Source organism: Cibotium barometz, chromosome 38 (genome assembly GCF_041138505.1).
Source record: "Cibotium barometz isolate CiBa-2024 chromosome 38, ASM4113850v1, whole genome shotgun sequence".
Classification (NCBI taxonomy): Eukaryota; Viridiplantae; Streptophyta; class Polypodiopsida; order Cyatheales; family Cibotiaceae; genus Cibotium; species Cibotium barometz.
The window spans coordinates 9,718,056-9,731,714 of record NC_141083.1 but is presented as its reverse complement, the minus strand read 5'-3'; the positions used below and the strand labels follow the sequence as shown (position 1 = coordinate 9,731,714).

The 13,659-nt window shown below is 37.1% G+C and overlaps 1 protein-coding gene and 1 long non-coding RNA gene across 2 annotated transcripts; both read right to left on the bottom strand.

Moving 5' to 3' along the window:
• Positions 1-669: 669 nt before the first annotated feature.
• LOC147616325 (allene oxide synthase 1, chloroplastic-like) lies at positions 670-3,003 on the bottom strand. Its single transcript, XM_086777391.1, has 2 exons — positions 2,332-3,003; positions 670-2,241 (listed from the first exon to the last, which is right to left on the bottom strand). The coding sequence occupies exons 1-2, from the start codon at positions 2,605-2,607 to the stop codon at positions 1,069-1,071; spliced, it is 1,449 nt and encodes a 482-aa protein (XP_086633517.1). The 5' UTR covers positions 2,608-3,003; the 3' UTR covers positions 670-1,068.
• Positions 2,694-3,049, bottom strand: LOC147616324 (uncharacterized). The gene is made up of 2 exons (XR_015262483.1): positions 2,942-3,049; positions 2,694-2,858 (listed from the first exon to the last, which is right to left on the bottom strand). It is a non-coding gene; the product is annotated as an uncharacterized LOC147616324 (long non-coding RNA).
• Positions 3,050-13,659: the final 10,610 nt, after the last annotated feature.

Genomic DNA, 13,659 nt, shown 5'->3' with positions numbered 1-13,659 from the left:
AAGTTGATTTTAACGTGTGTAAGTTTTACATTTTGGAATGATTCACGTGTAAGAGAGTTGAAAAAACCATATGTTGATCATGGTTCAACAAGCATGAGAATCGGTTCATATGTAAGAATTATCATTTGGTACATTCAAGAAGATTCTCTTGAGATAACAAACAAACTAGTGCGTGCACACAATACTAACATATACGTATCTCTTTATATAATATAACAGATGAAAAAAATGAGCATTGCTTGATGGACAAGAGAGTTACAGCATATGAGAGTTATTGAGCTCATATTAACCTAGCTTGTTGGTGGTGTAAATGAAACCATCTAAAGATCACATGCTTTTACTGTTTAACAAGTGTGATGTGTGTAAATGTAATGTTTCACATGTGAACATTTGTGTAAAGTTTCACATGCTGAACGATTTCTGTAAAGTTTCACATGCTCACATGTAAGAGTTAAAAAAAGATCATACTTCAACATGTGGGAATCGGTTCACATGTAAGAGTTAAAAAAAGATGCTTCAACATGTGGGAATCGGTTCATGTGTTAAGAATTATCATGTGGTAAATTCAAGAAGATTCACCGATAACAAACAAACAAGCACATCATGCATGCATTCAATATTAACATGTACATATCCCTTATAACAACATATGACAAAAATGAGCATTGATTGACGGAAAAAAAAGGTGGCTTGTAGGAATTAAAAAAAATCAAACTTATTAAAACAAGGAGCACATCCTATAATGGATGTTCACAAAGGCGTGCCTATATTGAGAGAGAGAGAAGCGGCCTAGCCTAGAGGGAGAATAGGATACCAATAATGGAAAACTTATTGTACCGATTCCGGAAAACTTCCCTATCCTACCTAGAAAACTTCCCTAACCAAAAACTTCAAGTGAACTCTTAGGGGCCTTTACGTGGATGATGGCAGGCCAAAAACTAACTTGTTACTCGTTAAATGTGATGATCCACACAGTGAAAGAAGATATCCCGCTTCTAGCGTATATATTAGATTTGCACAATAGAAGAGCGAGCGCTCTCTCTCTCGATCGACAGAGTTTGTGATAAATCAAAACGTAGTAGAGGCGGGGTTGAGAGAACTGAGGGTGTGGACGACAGAGTTGCCCTTGATGATGGGCTCTTGAGTGGTAAAGGAGTCGTAGCGGAGGAAGAAGGTGGCCAGGAATACCTGGCTGAGAAGAGGGACGAGGTCGTTGGCGGGGCACTGCTTGTTGGAAGTGCGGGCCTCTCCATCCGCTGGACCGTTACTCCACAGCACGTAGCGCAGTAGCTTCTCCCCCTCCGCCCCGACAAAGCGGTCCGCCACAAAGCGGTCCGCCAACTGCCCGAACACCACGGCGTCCCTCTCCGCCAGTGGCTGGCAGCCCCCCAATATCTCGCCCTTCTTCACCTCGAACCTCGCGTTGTGCGACTCAATCACCAGATCCGTCTTCGCGATGGCGTACTGGTACGGCACGGGTGGCGACATGCGCAGCACCTCGTACACCGCCGACCTTACCAAGGGCATCTTCCTCATGGCCATGGCCGTCAATGCGCCCCCTTCAGATCTCACGGCTTCTCGCACTTCCTTGGCCATCTCCGCCTGCACTTCCGCTCCCGCGAGACCCACATAGCTCACGATCCACGGCAGCAAGATGTTGAGGCCCCCGAAAGCATTGAAGCCCATGAAGAAGATAATGTTGTGAAGGGCGTCCTCCCTCTCGATACCAAACTGCTTCTCCGCCTCCTCGATGAGGTCGCCGCCGTGAGCGCGGATGAAGCCCTCGATCTTCTTGTAGAAGAAACATACCAACAGGAAAGGAAGGCGGATGTTGTGCAGCACGAGCTCCTCCAGCAAGTGAGGCAAACCAATGCTGGCGATGGGTAGCAATTGCGGTCCCAGCCAAGCTGAGATGGCCAAAGGGGTGAGCCCATCTTTGGCGGGGTCCTGACCGGTGAGCGCTCTTACCAGCACGTTGAGAGCAACCTGCCCGGTCTCGGTGGAGATCTGGGCTTTGCCGTCCTTGGCCAGCTTAGCTTCCCACGCGGCGAAGGCTTCCGACGTAGCCTTTTGCGTCTCCGGGATCCAGCGGCTGGCCTTGGCCTTCAACAAAGCTATTATGAAGGACTTGATCTTGTAGTGCCTCTCCTCAGAGGGATCCAAGTACACGCAAGGTCGAATGCCGCCGTAGAAGGAAGTGCGGGGCATGTAGTTGGCGAGAAGAACATCTTTCTTGTAGACCTGCCCACAATAATTATGTTATTTCGCCTCAATTAAGGATCGCATTTACTTAAATCACCAACATCCCATATAGTATAAAAGCTGCGTTACCTTCTCCACGTCGAAGAGAACGGGAAAGCTCTTCTGGTCCAAGAGCATGATGACTTTGTTGGCGGCAAAGGCCGGTGGGCTGGGCGGCACGTTGGTCCTGAAGACGGTGCTTTTGTATTTCTTGGCGCGGCTGGACCAGAATTCCGTCTCGCCCTGGAACCAGAAGAAATCCAGGCGATCCTTGATGGCGCCCAGCCATGGCAGACCGTAGCCACCGGGGATTTCTCTCAGAGGGAGGTCGGTGGAGCTGCCAGGAGCGGACGGACTTGACGCCATTTCTTCCAAGCTACGCTCTCTCTCTCTCTCTCTCTCTCTCTGGTTATTTGCTGTGTTGTTAAAACAATACCAGCTCTATAGCGTGCTCAATTCATGAAAAGGGCGAGATGTCCGATCAGCTGAAGCCCATGGAGCTTCCACCTGCAAAGCAAGCAAGCGTACCCTCTGGTCCCCACTTCAAGGCTCAGATCAGGAAGCGCTTCAAGCAGGTTTGTGGTACGTCGATCAGCTGAAGCCCATGGAGCGTCCACCTGCAAAGCAAGCGTACCCTCTGGTCCCCACTTCAAGGCTCAGATCAGGAAGCGCTTCAAGCAGGTTTGTGGTACGTACTCACTTGTCCCCACGCGTCGAGAGTCCAGACTGCAGACGCTCCTCCCTTAACATCCACATGATAGAAGTGTGGTGAGTTTCCTCCTACCATCCTTGTCTAGACTCCTCCAGAGTCCGCACATAACCCAGTTTGTAGTGTAATTTTTGAGTACCATTTCTAGTGGTAAGCCTAGTTCTAAGGGCTGAAAAAAAAAAATTCTAGCATTCCTCCAAAGTCATTAAATAGTCTGAGAAAAAAAAAACGGGGATTATCTTTTACAATTGAAAAATTTGTGCACCTTGTGCACTTAAAGTTTCAGAATTCCTAAGTGTTAGTTACAAGCAACCTCAAATTTCGTAGAATTAAATTTGCAAGAATTAGGGCCGGATTTATCTTCCTTGTGCAAGCTCTTGGATAGGGAGTGTTCACCGCCCATGTTCAAGGCACAAGAATTCTTTGTAAAATGTACTCCAATGTGTAAAGGTCCTTATTTCCTATTCGTAGAGAGAAATCGATAAATTTTTTGTACACTAATGATGACTTGATTGATATGGATGAGTCGTGACAATGCCTACACATCAATTTTAAAAGGTGATCATAATGGCTTGGCTTAATGGTGGACAATCCAGTCCAATACAGATCACCAGTCCATGGAAATCTTATCAATACTTGTAAGTTTTGCACCTTATTTAAGATAAATGGAGGCGGTGGTCCTCAAGAGAGATGCTAGAACTCTAATACAAGTTTTGCACCTTCTTTAAGCTAAATGGAGGCGCTGGTCCTCAAGAGAGATGTTAGAACTCTAATATAAGATTCCTCATCTTTAGAGAAGCATGAACCAATTAGTTTGTTCTTGACCACATCTTACAACTTGGTCAATGTGTTCTTGTTTTAGGCTAACTCTCCATCTTCTTGGCACTTGTTATTAAAGCAAATGTCTTGTTAAGGCTCTTCATAACAAGGTCATCCACTAGAATTTTTAGAAGTTATAGTGTGTGTGAATATGGAAGCTTGGATATCTCCTTTCACACTTGCATGTGGATCATCGCACATTCCACAAGCGTGTATTTTTTAAAATTCTTTATTAAACATGCTATTCCATATCAATGTTCGTTCTTTCCATATGTTGTTTTACCTCAATATGATATTTTATTTTATCACAAAGGAAATCTTTTCAAATTTACCATATGATAATTTTTAGAGAGAGAATTTTTAAAGAGAGTATATTACACGTACAAATAATTTATTGATATTTTTTTAAAGTAGACCAAGTAATGCTTTTATGGGTTGCAAACCTTATCTTCTGACTCACATAAGTCACATACAACAATAAATTAATGCCACATGGCACACACTTACCTTATCTAGATATAAGGGTGTGTTCACATACATATGTATGAACAAGGTCACACACACACAGGGTGGACACGCACATATACATAGCCCTTTTGGGAGTCGTTCACACATGAATACAAGCAGGTACACAAACATGGGTGAATATAAAACATGGACATGCATATAAGCTCCAAAATACCTAATATGTACATCCCTCTTCGTATTTCTACTTACATCCTAATTATTTTTCAGCCCCATAACATTTGGATTTGTGCACATTAACTAAAACATTTTAAACAAAACATTAAGTTTGACCCATCACAATGGAAAAAACAAACTTAATCACACTAATAACTTAATTACGCATTCAACACAACATGGAAATTAAACTTTTTGTACTGTTAGAGTGAATCAAACTTAATCACAGTAGCAATATTAGACACAATGTTAAACCAAACCTAAACATTACATTAAAATATAAATATAAAAATCAAACCTTCACTAAAATAAATCATTAACACAAACCTCCATAGCTCTATTCCCCTTCTCTGTTACTCACCTCAAATCACTATAAGAAACCACATCAACACTATATTAAGCCAACTAGCAACAAGCACATAAATTAGCTTGGCATGAAATATAACTAACACAATATTATACATAGCATGAAATCATCTTAATCCTAAACACAACTATTGAACTAAACTTAATAGAAAATCAAAACAAAGAATTTCGAGAATATGTAAAAAAAGATCGATGAAAGGAAAGATGAACTTTTTGTTCCAACTAGATGGCACCAGAAAATCAATACGCCCTTTATTCTCTCCCCCACTTGGTCTCCGTATCAAAATAGTTCCATAATTGAGAAGATCTAGTCTACACATGGAGATTCAAATATCTCTTTACAAAGGAGGGAATTTGATAAATTTAGAGAAAACCCTTTCAGACACTAGATAAGCATGCAAAAGCGTAGAGAGGTCCAAAACTTTTAAAAATTCAAAATAAGTTTCAAATTTTTTAAAAAATCTATAAACCTCATAATTCTTTATATAAGTAGTCCAAAATGAAGAGAAGTATGCACAAAAACACTTTCTAAGAGCATAGATCTAGGCATGGCCACCAAAAATAAAATTGAAAATCTAAATTCTACAGTTGGATATCTCATTTTCTAATTTTAAATTCCAAAACTTTAAATACTCGATTTGATGGAATTTGAAGTTGAAATTCATGTGGGTAGATAAGAACTTGTCATAACTTTCAACATGCATGTTTTTGGCTCAAATAGAAAAGTGGTTTTTGAGATTTTCAAATTTTGAGGACATGTGGACTAGAGGGACACTATTAGAATAAAACAATAGGTGAAGCTATTATAAAACTAATAAAAGGATATCTCCTTGATTCTAAAAGAGCAAAGAGAGTGACAATATTATAACATTTTCAACACTTTTCCTTGATTCATAGAAGAAAGAGGCCCTTTTTGAGTCCAAACTTTTCCTAATAGCACCAAGGCCAGAGTGGATAAAACGAATGCCAATAGAAGTAGGTGAAGAGACTTAATGGGAGAACATGGCCAAGCACACAAAATTATCCAGCCCGTTAACTACAATAAATCTACATTTGTACATGTACTATAATCTCTCTCTAGAAGTTGAAGCACAATTAACATGTAGTTTTTTTAACTCTCTCATATGGGAATTTTGTAGTTTGCATATGCTAAATTTTAGCACATGTGCATATCACACTTGTTAAGAGTATATGGCTTTTTGGAGTCTGCATCCCACCACACTCACTTTCTAAAGGCTACATCCCAACACACTCACTTTCTAAAGGCTAACCAAGTGAAGAGAACTTACCTTTCACATATCGTTGGGAGCCTGGTTGCTTACCCGCCATCTTGTAGAAGAGGCAAATACAAAGATGCTAGCTAGCAATTGAGAAGACCCACCTTCTGTAATCACTGCAACAGTTGTCCATGTATTTCTTGAAACTCCCAAGTTTTATAAGACCATGCTCCATCACACAAGATAGTACCTATATTCTCCACCCTTCTCTAGGAAAATAATGAATTGACTCTTATTCTTGCCCATCCGACAGAAGCACCGTGACTTAGACTCTTATTCATGTCTCTATAGCACATGTAACTCTGATATTGAAAGAAGTTTCTGAGATAATGAGACCAACATTTCTCTAGTCTTATGGACTAGGTGGATTTGGTTATGGTAGAAATTACTTTGGATTATTTACAAAACTTTGCAACAATCGATAGAGTATGGCAATGATATCATTAGGAGAAATATGGACTCTCCATTTTGTCCCTTAAGGAGTGAATAAAAAAAGATTGGCATGACCAATGAGAGAGCTGGGATTCTAGATCCATGTAACATAGATCTTTTTGTCATATCTTTGCCCAAATCTCTTAAGACAATAAAATAATAGAGCCCATATCTTTAAAAAATAGATAAATGTTAGATTTCATGTCAGATTCCATATCTTTCATTTCAGATGTACCTTGTGGTCAGCACATGGAAATTTGAAAATCGAATTTCATTTTTTTCCATTTTTTATGCTTAACTTTTTACTTTCCCTCCTTTTGCATTTCACTACCATTTTTCCCCTTTTTGGTGAAATTTAATTTTGCCATATCTTCTGAAAATCTGGTTCTTTCTTCATAAAAATTTATAGTCATGTTGTTCTCTCCATCATAGCTCTCTCCTCCTAAAATTTCATCTCATTTGGACAAAACGTCTGTGAGTTATGCCGGTTTTCTCACATGAATTTTCTCTTCTCTGCACCACAAATAGCTATCTTGATGTGAAGTGGCTTCAAATTCTTGTGAGTAATTATCATATGTTTAAGGTTTGTCTATGTTTTGTCTCGATCTGAGTAATAATCATAGGTTTAGGATTTGTTTATGTTTTGTCTTGATGTGTTGCTGTTTATTTTCTCAAGAGCAAGGTTATGTAAATCAAAGCAGTAAGTTGTTGTTTTAATCTTTATTTGTTACTTTCAATCTTCTTTGCACAGTATTGATTTGTGTAAATCAAAGCAGTAAGTTGTTATTTATTTCTTGTTATTTTAATCTTTATTTGTTGCTTTCAATCTTCTTTGCACAGTATTGATTTGAAGTCGCATAAAATACCACAGTAATGATCATAGTTTTAGGATTTGTTTATGTTTTCTCTTGATATGTTGTTGTTTATTTTCATAGGAGCAACAAGGTTGTGAGCAGTAAGTTGCTATTTATTTCTTGTTGTTTTTATCTTTATTTATTGATTACAATCTTCTCTACATAATAATGATTTCAAGCAGTATAAAATACAACAGTAAATGATCATAGGTTTAGGGTTTATCTATGTTTTGTCTTGATGTAAGTAATGATCATAGGGTTAGGATTTGTTAATGTTTTGTCTTGATGTGTTTATGTTTATTTTCATAGGAGCGACAAGGTTGTGTAAATCAAAGAAGTAAGTTGTTTATTTCTTGTTGTTTTATTTATTTGTTGTTACTTACAATATAACATATATATTTATTAATCATACAGTCTGGCTTTATTAATTTAGATGTCTTCAAGGAGGAGGAATATCAGTAATATTCACACAATGGAGGTGTTTAACAAGAGAGATGATGAAGGTAACTGGATCCTCCATCAGTACAGTAAGTTAAATTGGATTCTAATGTGACCAAGTACTTGTGGCAATTTCAAGGTCAAGCTCAAAGATGTCACGGACCCCAACAAGCAATGGAAATGTAGAATCATAGAGTTCAGGAGATGCACAAATGGTATGAGTACAATAATAGAGGCTTTCATTCAACATGTTTATATGCACAAAGAGATTCGAGTGCATTATGATAACTTCAGTGAAAGACATAAGCCTAACAGTAAGTTTATATCTCTGTGCTTTGCGTTCTTGTGCTTTGAGTCCATGGTTATTAAATAGAGTTTTAATACAAGCATGTTTGTTGCTTGCAACTTTACATCCATCCACTCTACATGACTGGCAAAATGTAGAATGTTTTAGTGGAAAGCTAAATGTTTTATATGTGGAGATGGAAGCCTTGATCTATGACAACAAGAGTGCAAGCGAATTGGCATCTCAGAATGTTTACTTTTATGCTTCAGTGTATGATGTGGAGAGACATAGTTTGGAGTATATTCCACTACCACCGTTGTCTAGCCAGGAATGGTATAATCCTAGCCTAGACATGTCAGAAGCATGTAGAGTAAAGATAAGAACTAATGTTCATCCACACGGGCTCTAGAGATGTGCATCTAAGTTGGTTTGTACCATTTGGTTTGTTTGCACATTTGTTTGGATCCTATGAAGTAGTTAAGAAAACTAAGATTACTTATCATGCAAGTGCCCATCTAAGGATTGGATGACTCAGTTACTGGGTGAGTCATGGCATCTCAAGAGAACTCACCATGATGATATCATTGAGTGCAGAATCATTGTTTCAGATGACCTTTAGGTAACATTACACTACTGTTGATTGTTTATAGTTTTTATTCATAAGTACTTCATTGTAAGACACCGATTGTTCATTGTTGTTGTTTTTATGTTTGTTGTTGATTGTTGATTTTTCTTTTTATGTTTTTATGTTGGTTGTTTGTTTTTTATATGACATGTACTTGATTGTAAGACAAACTTTGTGCATTCACTTCAAGTATAGAAGGTGGCAACTTCTACGAGAGGGAGTGGCTCAGCTTGGACCAAGACATGCAAGATGGCACGCATTCAGCACTCATTGATGTGAATATTCTTTGGGAGGGTCATGACTCTTTTAGCGTTAATGTAGAAAGTCATTGGCCCCTTAGTTTTCTGAGGCAGGAAATCCAACTCATATCCAATGATCCCTCTTGTAATTTTTATTTCAAGTTGGATGGTAGGAAGGTTGGGAGTCGAAGTGAACATTGCAAAACATGCAAGCAGTGTGATGCTCCACACATCCTTGAAATCGTAGAGTCCATGTAACTCTTATTCTTCCAAGTGAATATTAAAAACTATTTCTCTAAAAGTGTTATAAATTTAATTTTATTTCATTTTCATAAATTGTAGTGGTTTTTTTAAGTCTACTGTGTTTCGAACCCATTAATATGTAAGAAAATACAGATAAGTATAAGTAAGTACAATTGTAAATATAAGTATAAATATATATTTAAGTGTAAACAATAATATAATTAATTATCCTAGAAATATAAATATGATTTATGATTTCTTATATTTTAATGAAGTGTCATTAATTTTAAGTCTATGGATATAAGTATAAAAATAAATATAACTTTAAGTATATATTTAAGTGCAAATAATAATATAAGTAACTTTGTAAATAATATAATATAATAATAATAATAATAATAATATATAACAAGAAATAAAAGTATGATTTATTATTTATTATATTTTATTGAAGTATCAATTATTTACTAAAGTATAAACATAAGGTATTAAAATAAATATAAGTTTATAGATATTTTAAGTACAATAATAAACATAAGTATAAATTGCATCCATCCAACCTCACGAAACCCAAAGTCATGACCCACCACTAGCTTCATTGAGTGCCATCACCATTGAAGGGGTGGAGTACCTCCTCATGCAGGATGTGTTGAAGCTCTTGGAGTTTTAATGAAATAAATATTCCTCCATTAAAATTTTAATAAAATATATATTACTTTATTAAATTTTAATGAAATAGTATATAAATTTATATTTATAAGTATGAGTAGGGGTTATTTTCATTCACTTCTATTGCATTCTCTATCTCTCACTTTCTATCCACCTTGCTTGTTGCTCCCTTTACGCCTTCAGCATGGCTTCATCATGATGCGTTCACATAGTGGATGAGTGAAACCCGTCTACAGTCAAATGTGGGACCAAATCTACCCTAGGTTTTGTTATAGTGTTGAGCTAGAGAATATATTTAGGACTCTAGAGCCCGATCGCTCAGTGCTTGGATGTGATGATATCACATTTTTTATCCCTCATTCCACTGCTCGATGGATATCCCTAGAGTTCCTCTTCTCCACGAAGAGTGGTGACAACCATAGAAAGGTTGTGCAAAGAGCACTTGCACATGTTCCCCCCCCCCCCCCCCCCCCCCCGCGCGGCGGCCTTCCGCTCTACCTCTGTGCCCCTCACTTTTGAGGAAGTAGACCCGATCGATCTCATCGACGAGCGGGATATTGCCTTTGCTATTTGTATATTATGCTTGGATTTTGAAGAGGAGAATGATGAGGAGCCAGTGGTGCCTCTTCTCACCTATGAAGAGAAGGAGCCAAAGGAGACAGTTCTAGACAAGAAAGAGGAGGAGGCATGTAGCTTGTCTTTGGACTTGTTGACTATCCACTAGGAGGCAGCCCATCCTACTACTAAGAATGCAAAACTTGCATCATTGAGTGCCATCACTATAGATGGTGTTGAGTACTTGCTCATGCAGGATGTCCTTGAGGTCTTGCATTTGTGGGAGGAAGAGTTATACTGCCACCTTGTCTGGGATGTTGATTGTAAGATTCCTCCCTAGCCCCTCAAGATGTCTAGTTTCTCCCCCTGTAATCAATCCCCTTTTCCGAATAATATTTAACAGATCTTGTTTCTATCTATTTTGGCCTGGAGAGAGAGAAAATGTCTAGAGGGAGGTAATTCAAAATTGAGATATTTTTGGATATAAAAATCCTCCTAGTGTCTAAAATGATTTCCCCTGAAACAGAAATTCAAAAAGAACTTTCCAATGTGCAATTGGAATTAATTAAAAATAGGTATAAAAGACCTTAGCCGCAAGGGTCCTGATTTTCAGAAATTTTTGAATTATGCTCCACTTAAGGTTCCTATGGACCAATAGATTCATCCACATGTAGGGAGGAGATAAATTGAAGAATAAAAGAAAATCCCCCAAAAATGAGTAAATACTCACATAAGATGAAGAGTTGACTAAGGACAAGGTTTATTAGTTAAAAAAGAAGAGTTATTTAGAGGAAATGATGCATTTTTGACACCTTAGTGTGGGGATCTCCCCTCATGTGTGGAGGAGTTTTAAACTCATAAATAATGAGATATTTTTATCTCTCATCTCTCCTATTTCAACTAGATCCAAAAAGTAAGCTAAACTGATCCAATAATGGTCAAAAATTGACCAAACTGATCTAGAAAATTCTAGAATCAGTTTGCTTAGTTAGAGGCTCACTTTTTCCTATAAATAGAAGCCTCTCCCTTTGTAAAAGGTTAATAGTGTTTATGCACTGTTACTCTACTCCTACCCAGAGCCAAATACATTGAATTCACTTGATAACTCAATTTCTTTTGACTAAATCCTCTCCAAAAGAATTGGTGGCCACTCTTGATCCAAACAAGAGTAGAACCCTCAATCCCTCAAGCCAAAGGAAAGCTCACAAAACTCCATGTAAGCTAAAAATTCTACTTTTTAGTTTTTAATCTATGGTTTTGTGATTTCTTTGCTTTTTTAGTTGATTAAAGTGAATCTTGATGTTATGCCTTGATGAAAAGGCCACCCCTTCTCTTCCTTAAGAATTTAGCCTTTCTTTATCCTAGATTGTGTAACAAATAAATTGATTAAACTTTTCTTATTGTTTACTCACTAGAAAGTAAAAATTGAGTAGATTAGAGTACTTTACTTCAAATTGGGATTAATTTTAAATTGATATTAGAATGTAAAAATTGAGAAATGGTCAACCATACAAAGGAGGTTATGGTAAAATTTTCTTGAATTTTGTGGAAAATAAAGTTTATTCTTATGTTATTCTAAAAGAGTAATCCCCACGGTTTGTGCATTCTAAAAGGAATATTTTTATTTACTCCATGTACATATTCACCTATGAATATATGCATGGATATCATTGATATTAATTATTAAAATTTAATTTTTATGCATAAAAGATGCATAAAGGATTTATTTCTATTTTGAAAGTGTTATTCTCATTAAAATTGACTTTATACATAGAAAGATGCATAAAGGATTTATTTTTATTTCGAAAGTGTTATTCTCATTAAAATTGGATTTATGCATAGAAAGATGCATAAAGGATTTATTTTTATTTTGAAAGTGTTATTCTCATTAAAATTGGCTTTCTGCATAGAAAGATGCATAAAGGATTTATTTTTATTTCGAAAGTGTTATTCATTATTCTCAATAAAATTGATTTTATGCATAGAAAGGATTTATTTTTATTTCAAAAGTGTTATTCTCATTAAAATTGATTTTATGCATAGAAAGATGAATAAAGGATTTATTTTTATTTCAAAAGTGTTATTCTCATTAAAATTGATTTTTTACATAAGAGGATGCATAAAGGATTCATTTTTATTTCAAAATTGTTATTCTCATTAAAATTGATCTTATGCATAGAGAGATGCATAAAGGATTTATTTTATTTCAAAAGTGTTATTCTCATTAAAATTGATTTTATGCATAGAAAGATGCATAAAGGATTTATTTTTATTTCAAAAGTGTTATTCTCATTAAAGTTGATTTTTATGTATAAATAGATCATTGCCATATATATAGGCAGTGATGTGTGTGAACACACTTAGGACCACCGGGGCACTTTTTTCCTCTTTAGGAGGTTTTTTCCCCCGGCTTGTATATACACCCATTATTCTAGGGCTAACTTATCTTTTGTACATTGACACAATCTAATACACTGTGTGTTGTGTGCATTCTTACTTCTTCTTCTCCAAGCTTTGTGTGCTTTCCTGCAACCCTACTTCCAACAATTCGTATCAAAGCAGGCATCGGCTCCCAGGGCTACACTGCCAGCACCCTCCGACTCATGTTCTCCGATTGAGGTGAGCTTTCACGAGCACTTGGAGATCCTTATACTCTGTAAATATGCCGAGAGGGCTTTGCGTTCTCAGAAATTGCATCTGAGGTCGTTTCGGACTCCATTTTTGCATTACAAGTTCTGCACAGGTGTTTTCGTCATTTTGTGCAGAAATTTTAACAATGCAGTTTTCTGCAAAAAACAGGCATACGTATTCTATTATGGACCGTGCTACATAGCACGAGTTGTTTTCTGTTCAGTCTTTGCTTCATTATAGGTAGCTTTTGCATCAGTTTCAGTCAGTGGTGGCCATGGCTGATAACAGCAATGATGTATTTCGCATGTTGTCTGCTGATGACAAATTGGATGGAGACAACAACTACCCACTTTGGGCATACATGATGCAGCATGTTTTGGTTGCAAAAGGAGTGTGGAACATTGTGCAGGGTATGGATGTACATCCAGGTTCTGTGGATGTAGGATCTATTGAGGATGTTGCAAGTTCTAGCAGCTCTACTGTTGCTGCTGTTTTACCCACTACTGAACAAGCTCGTTGGAATGGTAAAGATGCGTAGGCTCATGCCACTTGATTGCACTTTCTATCAAACATAACATCACTCCACATATTCGT